The sequence below is a fragment of the Rana temporaria genome, chromosome 3, assembly GCF_905171775.1.
Source record: "Rana temporaria chromosome 3, aRanTem1.1, whole genome shotgun sequence".
Taxonomy (NCBI): domain Eukaryota; kingdom Metazoa; phylum Chordata; class Amphibia; order Anura; family Ranidae; genus Rana; species Rana temporaria.
In genome coordinates, this window is record NC_053491.1 from 224,758,069 (window position 1) to 224,772,985 (window position 14,917).

At 43.5% G+C, this 14,917-nt stretch overlaps 1 protein-coding gene across 3 annotated transcripts in view; it reads right to left on the minus strand.

Moving 5' to 3' along the window:
- Nucleotides 1–270: 270 nt before the first annotated feature.
- FAM53C (family with sequence similarity 53 member C) overlaps nucleotides 271–14,917 on the minus strand; it is a 69,147-nt gene continuing 54,500 nt past the window's right edge. For all 3 annotated transcript variants that reach the window (XM_040344356.1, XM_040344354.1, XM_040344353.1), the window contains 2 exons: nucleotides 6,739–7,496; nucleotides 271–1,352 (listed from right to left, as the gene is read on the minus strand). In XM_040344356.1, the coding sequence (XP_040200290.1) occupies nucleotides 1,128–1,352; nucleotides 6,739–7,496 (983 nt within the window). In that variant the 3' untranslated portion in view covers nucleotides 271–1,127. The remainder of the gene's footprint in view (nucleotides 1,353–6,738; nucleotides 7,497–14,917) is intronic.

Sequence of the window (14,917 nt, forward strand, 5' to 3'; positions counted from 1 at the left end):
TCAGAAAAATATACAATAATACTTACTGTACAATACATTGTATATAGCAGCATACTATATACCAACAACATTCAATGAGGACATGACACCTTGACTACTTCCTTCATTGAAAGGCTTTGATACGCATTTCTGGGGAGCTCATGAACACTGAAGAATAATACAATCATTCATACATCCACGTCCTGCAAAACTCATACCTGAGAAGGTAATGGGATGGTGAAATCCAGGAGGGATTGTGTATGCAGAAAAAAATAAAAAACAACACCTGTCTGAGGTAATGGCATGGCCATGTAATGACTAAGATGGCAGTGCAGGCAACATAGGTTTAGGGTGAACTGGAAGCTTCCTTTTAACTGGCCAGCAATGTTAAAGAACAAATTCATTACAGCTTCTAAAACATTTGCCACAGGCAAACATCAATAAAATAACATAAAAAAAAAAAAAAAAAGTTTAAAAAATAAAATAAAAAAACACCACACACATACAACAATTGGAAACATTTGTTCTGTTGTCAGCCTTCTTCATGATGAATTGGAGAGCAAAAGAAAGTGTTCTGAACGGAACACACGGGATTGGGCTTCCTTGGTGTGAAGCTCTAAACTCATGTCTTGGGGATTTCATTTGAAAACAAGGCCTGAGCCTTTGTGCACAACCAGATTTGCCATCTTGTTGGTTTGCTTTTTTTTTTTTTTTTCCAACAGTCAGTTAAGCATGAAGAATTAAATCACACACCTATATTTGCATGTGATCCCCTCAGGGCAGTGCAGAACATCCTTCCAAAAGCCATCTGTAAAAAAATAAAGCAATCCCACAGCACCCTTTATGTGAAGTTTGTAACTCGGTAATGGGAGATCCCAATTCCAGCTGTATTACTGGGAATGGAGAAGTGTAGTTGGGGGTTCAGATGACCCAGCCCCAGGCTTCTCCTTTAGAAAAAAAAAAGGACAAAGCTTTTTGATCACTCTTTTGCCCTACACCCCCACACAATATCTATCAGTCATGAAGTTTAGAATGTTTGTGGAATGCGCCTGGTGCAAGTCTCCTGGTGGTGCCTGCCAGCCTTACACTCTCACCAATATGTCCACCTTACAATAACTCCATTTGAAGTATGATGTTTCCTGAGAGTGTTAATTCTCTTCAATTAGATTTAAATCCAGGTCCGCAAAATCGTGCTGGAAGAGCATTGGCTGGGAGCAGGAGTGATCCCTCCTACCAATATCTTCTTCACTAAGTGCCAGTGTGCAAGTGGTGACAGGACTTTCAGAAGTGCAAGGAGACTCCCCATGGCAAGCCATAAAAGGAGATGGGCTGCCTTCATTCGAGTTGTCCAAGAAACACATAGCACCAGCATTCTGAAAAAAAAAAAAAAAAAGCTGTTAATAATCAGACATTTTTAATGAAGACCTCTGCCCAACACTACTTACATGGCCAGGCGGCTCTACAGTGCAAGAATCTCTACATGGTGAAACACAAACCTAAGCTTTTTCAGAACTTCACTCTCTCAATCAACTGACTTAAAGCGGAGGATCTGCAGCAAAACAATTTTTTTTTCTGTTGAATTCAATGGCTTTCATTATTGCAAATTAATACTCACAACTTTGGTGACTGCAAACACCACCTGTCTGTTTTCGTTTAAAAAAGTAAGCTATTAAAAAAAAAAAAAAAGATATCTGCATTTTCCTTGTCTCACAAGCACTGACTTTCTGGAAGCGCTCATTTCCCGGCATTCACCGCTCTATCTCGCACATTAACAGTGTTGAAGGCGCCAACACTTCCTGGCTGCCATCACAATGGGCAGCGTCTTTGAAAGTACACGCCCCGTTGTGATGGCATTCAACAATTGCAAAAACTCTCACAGCTCAGAACGGTGAAGATATTCACCTGCATGCCGTTTTCTAAAATGGCGATATCAGCTATGCTATGTCGCTTCTTAGTAGAAAATCTTGCGGGATTACGAAGTGCACAGTGTTTATTAAAAGTCAGCAGCTACAAAAAATATAGCGGCTGACTTTTAATAAACAGACACTTACCTGTTCCACGGTCCAGCGATGCGGCCGCACGGAGCGTCGCTCCTCTCCTCGGCACCTCCATTCATACTCTGGGCACCCGGCGGTGACAGCTTTCTGCTTCACGGCCGGGCACGCAACCAGGGACTATAACGAGGTCCAAGCATTCAAAATGAAAAGTAAATTTATGCCTCCCGGCCAATATCCATCTATAGAAAGTTACATCCGCACTCTGAAGCATGATGTTTGCTCAAGTGCCTCCACTACAAAAAAAATATACCAATCTGGTTCAGCAGAATAAGGCTTTGAAATCATTGAGGGATGACAAAAATCTAATTCTTAAACCCACCGACAAAAGGCGGGGCCATTGTAGCAATGATCTATATGGACTATAGGGATGGCATGCTGCTGTTGGCAGATACTGCCAGCTATATACAACTTGACAGGGATCCTACACAAAGTACAATTAATGCTCTGTCATCTACAATTAATATTGGCTCTCAAATAACTGCATCTCCAAGGAGACAGCCAAATTCTTGATGGATGAGCACCCTACGTTAGAGACATGAGTGATTTTTTAGAGAAATTAGGAAGTTTCCTGACATTTGATGCCAGCTGGAAATTTCCCACGATGGACATTTCATCCTTGTACACAAGCATACCAAATGAAGCCAGCTTGACGAACTTGGTAATTCTTTCTCGTTCGAAGTGTGCCCAAATCCATGGCACAGTCACGGGCAGTTCATCAGTCCCCTTATTTGCTAATCCGTTTGTTGGATACATGGGGGAACATCATATTTACCATATGACTCTTTTTTCTGAACACGTCAAGTGTTGGCTAAGATACATTGACGACATTTTTGTAATCTCCCAGGATAATATTACCTATCTAGATGTCAGAATTACCAATGAGCAGGGTACATTAGAAACAGAAACTTCAGATGAGGCTGTAATCGCAGGTTAGTCTTCCGTGAAGAATAGGATTGGTTTTAGATGAATATTATAGTAGCACACTGATCTTCTCTTCCTAAGGTAGCTATGATAGCTTTATGGCTGTTATATCTAATTGACAAGCAAACAGGAATGTTTGTATGGGTTCTGCCACAGGTCTCTGGTGGGAATATGATGTCATTGGGTATCAGGGGGCAGGTCTGGGGCCATTTCCATTTTGCACTGATTGGTGAATGGTTCTTTAAATAGTGTGTAGTCTGTATCACAATTCATCACTTGCCTGATGAAGGGGTCCTGCGTGGCTCTGAAATGTCGCTTTTTTCTACTATCTGTGGTTAAAGTTTTGAACCCATTTGTGGAGATCCTGGTGTGCTGGGTATATTTTCTCTTTATAATTCCATTTGATTCCAGCCGATGGTCGTTTTCAGCACCCAATTCGAAATAAAGCCATTTGTGCAGGAACATGTGCATTTGGAGTATTGCATTGGAGCTCCTTACTCCGGAGCATCACATACAGGTACGGAACGACTGGTGATAAAACTATAGTCTGCATGTGGAATCGGGAATGCAACAATCCTGGAGAGGTCAGATTCTTCAATAGCAAGACTCATGGCAACAAATTTAAATTTTTGTTTCTGTAAACAGCCATTATGATATAATAGGAGCCAGCACACAAGGTAGTAATGACAAAGGGCATGCACACATTGCCAGGTACGGACGGTACAGTTAGTTGATCTAGAAAAATAAGCTTCCAGCAATAAAAATATAAACCCTGCCAATGGTTAGATCGATAGAGCTAATAGGGTTGATATATTAAAGTAGAGCATGTTCATGTTGCATTAGAATTGTAACTTACAGTGAATGTAGCGATAAATACATTTTGCAAAAAAATACCCAATCATGTGCAACAAAACAAATGGATTTTTGCTTGCACATGATTGGATGATCAACAGAGCTTTTTCTTATGCACTAAGCTAAGAAAAAAAGTACCTTTCATTTTTTAGTCAACAGCCTATACTGCTTTAGTAAATCAACCCCAATGTTTCATTGCTGTTTTTATCCCTGCTGCAAGGATTTCTGACCACTTTCTGTCCTTTTGACACCCAGATCATTGCTGTGAGATGAAAGCCCAAATCACTCACTCTGGAGCACATTCTCAATAGTCTCCTATGTGGAATCCAAATAAAGATGGTGACATTCCTTAGGAGAAAAGGATCTTAGAGACTAAGGAAGAGTAAAGCAGTATTGAATCCAAAAGCAAAACATTATATTGCAGTTTACCAATTCTTAGATGTGGGGGCTGCATTCATTTTTTTTAAAAAGTTTTCCTTCTTCTATTTTCATCTGGTGATCCAAACAGTAAGTCTGTTTTTCGAAAGAACAAGCTTTCCAGTGGAGTTTATCAGTTACAGAGAAGAGAGAAACCATTTACCACTGACAGGGGTGCAAACAATCTGCTTTTATTTTTCTAAAACATTTATTCCTGTTTCTGGTAAAAGATTAGATGGAGTTTAGCTTCAATATGTTAGTGTATCTAAATTGACTAGTCCATCTAACACTCCCCTTCCCCCAGACTGAAAGCGTTTCTGTTTAAATGTGTCCCCTGTGCTACTCATCCAGTGGTGCTTCATCCTCCAGAGTGGAGGCACTCTAATACAGGAAGTGTACTATTGTCTGTGGCAGTAAAGTCAGACAATTCTATTTGCCATTGTGATTTTGAACACTATGGCCCGGATTCACAAAGCACTTACGCCGACGTATATCTCGAGATGCGCCGTCGTATCTATGCGCCGGACTCTGAAACCAACATACGCCTGAAAATAGGCTTCATCTGACCGACGTAACTTTCCTACGCCGGCGTATCGTGGGCGCATATTTACGCTGGCCGCAAGTGGCGCTCCCATTGATTTCCTATTCAAATATGGAAATGAGGGAGATACGTCGATTCACGAACGTACTTGTGCCCGGCGCATAATATACGCGGTTTGCGCAAGTTGTACGTCCGGCGTAAAGTTATTCCCCATATATGAGGCGCAACTCATGCTAAGGTATGGACCAGGGAACAAAGCTGTCGTATTTTACGACGTTTACGTAGTACGTGAATAGGGCTGGGTGTAGGTTATGTTCACGTCGTAGGCAGTGATCCGTCGTATCTTAGGGAGTAGTTCCGACGTGATTCTAAGCATGCGCCCTGGGATACGTCCACGGGACGGTTCGTTTTAAGTACTTGTATGGCACTCGGCCCATCATTTGCATGGGGTCACGCCTCAGTAGGCATGGCTCACGCCCACTTCCACCTACGACGGCTTACGCCGAGGGAACCCAGCGCAGTTTGGGAGGCAAGTGCTTTGTGAATTCCGTGCTTGCCTCTCTGCGCTACTTTGGCGTATCGTATATATTAGATACGCTACGCCGGCATAAATATGCGCCGATGTATGTGAATCCGGGCCTATAAGGATGTGGCCACTGGAGTGGCTCAATATAATATGAATGATACTACTACAGGGTGTGTGGTACAAGCCAAATTATCAGGTGAAAACAGAGAGAGAAAAAAAACTAAAAAGCAAAATCAATGCAGCCACTACATCTAAGGATTCGTAAGATGCAATATATTACATTTTCAGTTTGGGGTTCAATACCACTTTAACCGCTTCCCGACCGCCGCATGTAGATATACGTCGGCAGAATGGCACGTACAGGCACATTGGCGTACCTGTACGTCCCTGCCTTTCCGCGTGTCGGGGGTCCGATCGGGACCCCCCCCCCACTACATGCGGCGGTCGGATTCCCGCGGTGGAGCAATCCGGGACGACGGCCCGGCTATTTCGCTTATTGATCGAGTGATCCCTTTTATAGGGAGACTTGATCGATGATGTCAGTCCTACAGCCACACCCCCCTACAGTTGTAAACACACACTCCTAACTCCTACAGCGCCCCCTGTGGTTAACTCCCAAACTGCAACTGTCATTTTCACAATAAACAATGCAATTTAAATGCATTTTTTGCTGTGAAAATGACAATTGTCCCAAAAATGTGTCATAATTGTCCCAAGTGTCCGCCATAATGTCGCAGTCACGAAAAAAACGCTGATCGCCGCCATTAGTAGTAAAAAAAATAAAAATGCAATAAAACTATCCCCTATTTTGTAAACGCTATAAATTTTGCGCAAACCAACCGATAAACGATTATTGCGATTTTTTTTTACCAAAAATAGGTAGAAGAATACGTATCGGCCTAAACCGAGGAAATTTTTTTTTTATATATATGTTTTTGGGGGATATTTATTATAGCAAAAAGTAAAAAATATTGCATTTTTTTCAAAATTGTCGCTCTATTTTTGTTTATAGCGCAAAAAATAAAAACCGCAGAGGTGATCAAATACCACCAAAAGAAAGCTCTATTTGTGGGGAAAAAAGGACGCCAATTTTGTTTGGGAGCCACGTCGCACGACCGCGCAATTGTCTGTTAAAGAGACGCAGTGCCGAACTGTAAAAACCCCTTGGGTCATTTAGCAGCATATTGGTCCGGTCCTTAAGTGGTTAAGAGAACAGAAATTTCAATTTACTGAAGTGTCCTTGGGGGTTACCAGAACAGGAAGTAAATACATTAAAAACTCAACAGGGCGTTAACCATTTTTCATTTTTTTCCCCCCAAACTAAAAGTTCCACCATTTATACTAGAGCCCCCATAAAGATTTAAATAATAAACAAAATTATGGTGATAATGATTATAACGCCAAGGTCAATAACATATCATGAAAAGCCTTCTTGGAGTCTTTACCTGGTTCATCTTGTAGAAATCCAGAGAAGGACGATGCCATCGTGTATCTTCCTCGTGTCTTCGTTTGATTCCACATTTCCTGGTGTCGAGATCACAGGGCTGTGACTGGCTACGAGGCAGACATTGCTGTCGCCGGACCAGCTCTGGCGTGGAAGGTGGGGAGCTGCTGGCTGAAGGAAGGAACCGTCCTGCATCCTTGAAGAGTACTGGTGACAGTGAAAAACGGCGCTGCAATGGAAAGCAACTTGGCCCTTCTGTGTTTTCCCAAAATATAGTGGTTGGGGAAAGGGTGTAGGGACCTGGTGACTCCCGGCACAAAGCCAGGCTGAAGAAGGGAGGGCTGTTGGCTTGGATGCATCGTAAAGAGGCACTGGGGTCATTTTGAAACCTGAGATTGGAGACCCCTTGGGATGGACTTTGAGTCTGCACCCCTAGTACTGCTCCAACCCCACCACTATTACATCTCCTCTTGACAGGAGTCCAAACTTTAGACCCACTGGGCCTCCAAATAGGCCGCCAGCGTGATAGGTCCTCTGGCACTGATAAAGAGCGGCAGTGTCTCTTGGTAGGGGGAGCTGGGGGAGCCGCAGAGTTGGATGCCTCAGGCTCTTGGGAAGGGCTCCTGCGGTTAGGCGAGTTCTCCCTGCTGAGGACTGGAAAGTGGAGACTCAGGCTTGAATGGTGATGGCAACCAAGTCGAACTCCATCTTCAAGTTCAATCCTTGGACAGTGACTAATAATCCCCCAGGAGCGTTCTTCTGCTTAAAAAAATACAAATAAAAAAAAATTGTAAGATAAATAATGTTAATACAGGCACTACTTATTGTGGGGAATATTCTTAACAAGTTTAAAGTGGTACATCTAGCCAAAACTGATATTTGACTAGATAATGCTGGACAGAATCACACTCAAGACTTTTATTCCAAACTTCAGCAGCAAGAATATTACATAAATAGCTCTATTAGACCCCTTTTTACACTGGAGCGTATTGCAGGTGCTATAGTGTTAAATATAGCGCCTGCAATCCGCCCTTAAAAAGCTGCTCCTTTGTCTCCAGTGTGGAAGCCCGGGGGCTTTACACTGGAGCGTTGCGCTAGCAGGACGGTAAAAAAATTCCTGCTAGCTGCATCTTTGTAGCGGTGTGTATACCGCTCCTCCACTGCTGCTGCCCATTGAAATCAATGGGACAACGCGGCTATATCGCCCACAATGCACCCTTTCTCGGCCACTAGCGGAGGTTAAATGCGCACCACTAGCGGCCGAAATGCGCCGCAAATCCGCCCATAGCATCGGCTGTAAAAATAGCAGCGTTTTACCGCTGACGCTATGGGCGACTCAGCGTGAAAGGGGGGTAAGAGGGTGCTGAGATTATATGGATTAGTCTGAGATATGAGACAGGAGGGTGAAGCCAACACATGAGTAAACTTGTCAGCAAATCTGAAATATCAGTTCTTGATAGTCTTGGTTTTTGAAAACATTGTAATCTATTTTAAAGAAAATGATGGATTATAAGAAAGAATGACTGTTACCCACCAACTCATGCTGAACAGCAAATAAAAGGCACATTGAGAGAAATTTATCAAAAACTAGAAGAGAGTGAATCTGGAGCAGCAATGCATGGAAACCACATGGTTTTCCAACTTTCATTTTCAAAGCCTAGCTAAAGGCCCCATACACACGATAGAATCCATCCGCTGAAAAATCCCAGCGAATGGGTTTCAGCAGATAGATCCTACGGTGTGTACACTCCAGCGGATCTGTTTCCGCGGATATTTCTCCCCTGGGATGGATTCCAGCAGATCAGATATTTGCTGACATGCTAAACAAATCTATCTGCTGGAATCCATCCCAACGGATGGATCCGCTGGTCTGTATAGACTCACCGGATCCATCCGTCCGAAGGGATCCCCCGCATGCGTCGTAATGATTCGACGCATGCGTGGAATTCCTTATATGACAGCGTCGCCGCGTCATAATCGCGGCGACACGTCATCGCCAGAGGATTTCGGCGCGGATTTCAATGTGATGGTGAGTACACTCCATTGCAGAGAAATCCGCTGAAATCCTCGAGAGGATTTATCCGCGGAAACGGTCCGCTGGACCGTATTCGCGGATAAATCCTCTCGTGTGTATGGGGCCAAACAAGCTGAAGGTGGAAGCTGATTGATTCCCAAGCCCCAGATCCTCACAGCTCCAGTTTTAAGACATTTCGCTCATCATGTTTCACCCCTTTCACACCAGAAATTTGGAAATAAAGGTTCACCATTACGATACGCTTTCAATTTGACATAACATGACTATGATCAAAATGTAAAATCAATTATTCTTTTCCACATTGTTTTTCAATTTCTTCCAGCCTACTCCTATTAATCTGTTCAATCTTAAAGTCTAAAAACGTACTTATTGAAGAATCCCACAGTTCTCTAAATTCTGTGACACATGTGCACTATGCCCTATGACTATGAACTGCTTGTGTCACATACTTCACAGAGCCTGCCTTCTGAACTACAGAGGTGCCGACAGCAAGGTACTATGGCTCTCAATCCTTACTGTCACCGACAATCAAGAGTGGTTCCAGATCACTATGTCAACTATGACAAAGTTATCACATGTAGGCTGGAAGAGGCTTCTTGGAGAGAGAAAAAAACACACACACACACGAAAACCTCAAGCCTGCAGATAAGCACTGCCACCTTCAAGCTGCAGTGTTCCAACTACAGTGTCATGTTTCATGCTGCTATCATCAGATTAAAAAAATAATAATATATAAATAAAAATGCATTTGCTAGCTTATAATAAAGAAGAATGCAGGTAACAAGCTGACGAATGCATGCTGCCAAATTTGGCCTTGGCAACTAGGCACCAATGACATCCAGGCTTTTTCATGAATATTTAGGCCCCGTACACACGACCAGTTTCCTCGGCAGAATTCAGCTTCCGACCGAGTTTCTGGCTGAATTCTGCCGAGGAAACTGGTCGTGTGTACACTTTCGGCCGAGGAAGCCGACGAGGACCTCGGCGAGGAAATAGAGAACATGTTCTCTATTTCCTCGTTGTTCTATGGGAGCTCTCTCCCCGCCGAGCTCCTCGGCGGCTTCAGTGCTGAACTGGCCGAGGAACTCGATGTGTTTGGCACGTCGAGTTCCTCGGCCGTGTGTACGGGGCTTACAACTTAGGAAAGCAGCATTGTCAATCTGGGAAGAGGGTAGTGTTAAATGCACTTGCAGATTTAGAAAGACTTAAAGTATTTGTAAAAGGCTGAAAGTTTTCTATGCATGAAGGTAAGTTAATCTGTGTGCAGCATCCCCTCGAATACCCCTGATACTAACCTGAGCCCCATCTCGATCCAGCGATGTACACGAGAGCAGCAGCTCTCCCAGGTCTCTTCCTTCTCATTGGCCATTGGCTCCCTCTTCGATCAATCACAGCCAGTGAAGAGAGCGGGGGACAGGTCTAAATTGCGCTCGGTGTGTCTTATGAGCACACAGAGGCAGCTCAGAAGCAAACACGTACGACTGCCCTCATAGCAAGTGGCAAGGGGGAGGGGCCAGAAGCACATGCAAGGGACCCGAGAATGTACAGTGCCTTCGAAAAAGTATTCATATCATACCCCTTGAAATTTTCCACATTTTGTCATGTTACAATCAAAAACTTAAATGTATTTTATTGGGATTTTATGTGATAGACCAACACAAAGTGGCACATAATTGTGAAGTGGAAGGAAAATTATAAATGGTTTTCAATCATTTTTTTTTACAAATAAATATCTGAAAAGTGTATTGTCCATTTGTTTTAATCCCCCCTTACTCTGATACCTTTAAGGCCCCTTTCACACTGGGGCGGGGGTAAAGCGCCGCTATTTTTAGAGTCGCTTTACCGCCAATTTTGCAGTGCTATTCAGCTGCTAGCAGGGCAGTTTTACCCCCCGCTAGCGGCCAAGAAAGGGTTAAAAACAACTGCAAAGCACCTCTGCAGAGGCACCGCTGGCAGTATAGCCGCGGTGTCCCATTGTTTTTAATGGGCAGGATCGGTATACACAGCTCCAAAGATGCTAGCAGGACTTTTTTTTACCATCCTGCTAGCGCATCGCTCTAGTCATAGCAGCGTCTGTTTTAGGTCGGTTTGCAGCACTATTTTTAGAGCAACAGCGCCTGCAAAATCACCCAGTGTGAAAGGGGTCCAACCAAAATCTAGTGGAACCAATTGCCATTAGAAGTCACCCAATTAGTAAATAGAGTCCACATGTGTGTAATTTCATCTCAGTATAAATACAGCTGTTCTGTGAAGCCCTCAGAGGTTTATTAGAAAACCTTAATGAATAAACAACATCATAAGGGCCAAAGAACACACCAGACAGGTCAGGGATAAAGTTGTGGAAAAGTTTAAAGCAGGGTTAGGTTATAAGAAAATATCCCAACCTTTGAGCATCTCACTGAACACTGTTTACTCCATCATCTGAACATGGAAAGAGTATGACACAACTGCAAACCTACCAAGACATGGCTGCCCACCTAAACTGACAGGCTGGGCAAGAAGAGCATTAATCAGAGAATCAGCCATGGTAAATCTGGAGGAGCTGCAGAGATCCACAGCTCAGGTGGGAGAATCTGTTCTCAGGACAACTATTAGTCGTGCACTCCACAAATCTGGCCTTTATGGAAGAGTAGCAAGAAAGACATTGTTGAAAGAAAGCCATAAGAATTCCTGTTTGCAGTTTGCGAGAAGCCATGTGGGGGACACAGCAAACGTGGAAGAAAGTGCTCTGATCAGATGAGACCAAAATTGAACCTTTTGCCCTAAAAGCAAACTGCTGTGTGGTGAAAAACTAACACTGCACATCACCCTGAAAAATGGTGGTGGCAGCATCATGTTGTGAGAATGTTTTTCTTCAGCAGGGACAGGAAAACTGGTCAGAGTTGATAGGAAGATTGATGGAGCCAGATACAGGGCAATCTTAGAAGAAAACCTGCTAGCCGGCCAAAGACTTGAGACTGGGGCAGAGGTTCACCTTCCAGCAGGACAACAACCCTAAACTTACAGCCAGAGCTACAATGAATGGTTTAGATCAGGGATATGCAATTAGCGGACCTCCAGCTGTTGCAGAACTACAAGTCCCATGAGGCATAGCAAGACTGACAGCCACAAGCATGACACCCAGAGGCAGAGGCATGATGGAACTTGTAGTTTTACAACAGCTGGAGGTCCACTAATTGCATATCCCTGGTTTAGATCAAAGCATATTCATGTGTTAGAATGGCCCAGTCAAAGTCCAGACCTAAATCCAATTGAGAATCTGTGGCAAGACTTGAAAAAATTGCTGCTCACAGACGCTCTCCATCCAATCTGACAGAGCTTGAGCTATTTTGCAAAGAAGAATGGGCAAAAATGTCACACTCTAAATGTGCAAAGCTGGTAGACATACTCAAGAAGACTTGCAGCTGTAATTGCAGCGAAAGGCGGTTCTACAAAATACTGACGCAGGGGGGCTGAATACAAATGCATGGCACACTTTACAGAGATTTATTTGTAAAATATTTTGAAAACCATTTTCCTTCCACTTCACAATTATGTGCCACTTTCTTTGTACCTACGTTTTTGGTTGCAACATGACAAATTGAAGAGGGATATCTCTGTTATAGCAGCAGCTAGCTGCCATAACCCAGGTATCCTCGTCTTCAGCTGGCGGTCCGGTTTCCAATAATGGTGGTCTCTGTGGCATATTCGCCGCAAGGTCACCGTTCTCGACGGCAGGAAAGGGCCCCCCTCCCGCGACCTCCGCTGCTTACCAGAGCCGTAGGTAGCGGCGGAGGTGATCGATCGGGTCCCTCTTCCTGGGTATGGATACGAGTGGAAAGATGGGCCCCCATCCGTCTCCATACCATAGCAGGGCGGAAGCGACGTCAAAACGTCTCTTCCGCCCATAGCTCTTAAAGGGCCATTTAAAAAAAAAAAATATTCAAATTACATTTTTTTTAATTTTATTGCATTTTAGTCCAAATATGAGATCTGAAGTCTTTTTGACAACAGATATATTTAAGAGGACCTGTCATGCTTTTTTCTATTACAGATGTTTACATTCCTTGTAATAGGAATAAAAGTGACACAATTTTTTTTTAAAAGAACAGTGTAAAAAATAAAAATAAAAATAAAAATAAAAAAGGTAAAATAAATAAGACGAGCTCGCATGCAGAAGCGAACGCACACATGAGCAGCGCCCGCATATGAAACCGATGTTCAAACCACACGTGAGGTATCGCAGCGATCAGTAGAGCGAGAGCAATAATTCTAGCCCTAGACCCCATTCATTAACTCAAAACATACACCCTGTAGAATTTTTTTAGCGTCGCCTATGGCGATTTTTTTAAGTAAAAGTATGTCGCCATTCCACGAGCATGCCCAAGTTATAGATTTTGAGGGTCTCATACAGCCAATTATACTCTCTCAGCTGCAGATAGATCCACCAGTACAGCGAATAGTAGCTTATCATTTCTACAGTAAACGTAGTTACCCTACATTTAATTTAATACAGAACATATGCACTACTATTCAAAAGGATACTGAATATGAGGGATATACCCAATATATGTCTCTATGGAACAATTTACAATTGCATGAGGTTGCAAAGCTTGACCATTTAGATTTATGGAAGAAGGCTGGAATTTTGCTTCTTTGTCAACTTTTTGACAATGAAGTTTTGCAACCATTTGAAAAACTGGTAGAAAGATATAATTTGCCTAATAAATAATTTTTTCAATATCTACAATTACGGCATAGCAAAAAAACAAAAGAACAAAAGCTGGACAGCCGCACTCCAAAATTTTCTTTAAAAGAGATGTCTTTATTTTCAACTGTGCATACAGTCACTGCAAGCCCACAAAAATCAGTATGGCCAACGTTTCGCACTGGCGTCAGTGCTTAGTCATGGCTGTTGTTTTGTTTTTTTGCTATTACCGCATTGCCAGCACCCTGGTGGTTCAACAACCCCTGATCATCACGAGGCTCACCTGGAGCGGTGAGAATTCTGTCTGTGTACAATTACGGCATGCTTTGCATAGTCAAGCAAGGACTTTTTTTTATTAAAATATAATCATTCATCAATTTTAACGCAGTGGGCCAGATTCTCAAAAGAGATACGACGGTGTATCTCAAGATACACCGTCGTATCTCTGTTTTTGGACCCGGATATCTATGCGTCTGATTCCTAGAATCATTTACGCATAGATACGGCGTAGATCCGACAGGTGTAACTTACACTGTCGGACCTTAGATGTAATTCCACGCTGGCCGCTAGATGGCGTTTACGACAATTTCTCATTTGTCTATGCAAACGAGCCTGATACGCCGATTCCCGAACGTTTTTACGCCGCCTCGTCGTCGTTTACGTTGTTTCCGTAAGCGTAAACGTACCCCTGCTATATGAGGGGTAAGTTTACGAAGGTCCGTCGTATGCCATGTTAAGTATGGCGTCGGGACAGCGTCGTCTTTTTCCGTCGTTTTACTAAGTCGTTCGCGAATAGGGCTTTACGTTAATGACGCTCACGTCGGCTTCAATGACGTTTTCCGTCATGAGCTGGAGCATGCGCACTGGGCTATTTTTACGGCCGGCGCATGCGCAGTGCGATCGTCGCGGGGGCGCGCTTAATTTAAATACAAGCCGCCCCCTTTGAATTACGCGGCCTAACGCCGGGCCATTTACACTATGCCGCCGCAAACTACGGAGCAAGTGCTTTGAGAATACGGCACTTGCTCCAGTAAGTTGCGGCGGCGTGGTGTAAATGGCTTACGATACGCCGCCGCGGATTCTACGAGAATCTGGCCCAGTATCTTTAAAACGCTCTAAACAGGGACTTATAGGGAGCATATTTTCTTCTCTCCAAACAATAGTTAGAACGAATCTACAAAGTGAACAGCTTTAGGCGGTGGTGTAGGGGTCTAGAGACACTTAGGGACAAAGAGTGGGAACAAGCTCTGAAGAATCTATTTGAAGCATCCTTATCTTCCTCACAATGCTTAAAGCGGTGGTTCCCCCTAAAACAAATTTCTAACAATAGATTCGTAAGACCCGTTACACTGCGGGTAGGCTGGCTTTTGTTTTTGTTTTTTCGTACATACCGAGATCTCGCCGTTTCGTCCCTTGGCGGTGGGCGTTCCTAGTTGATTGACGTTTCTCCGACGGGCG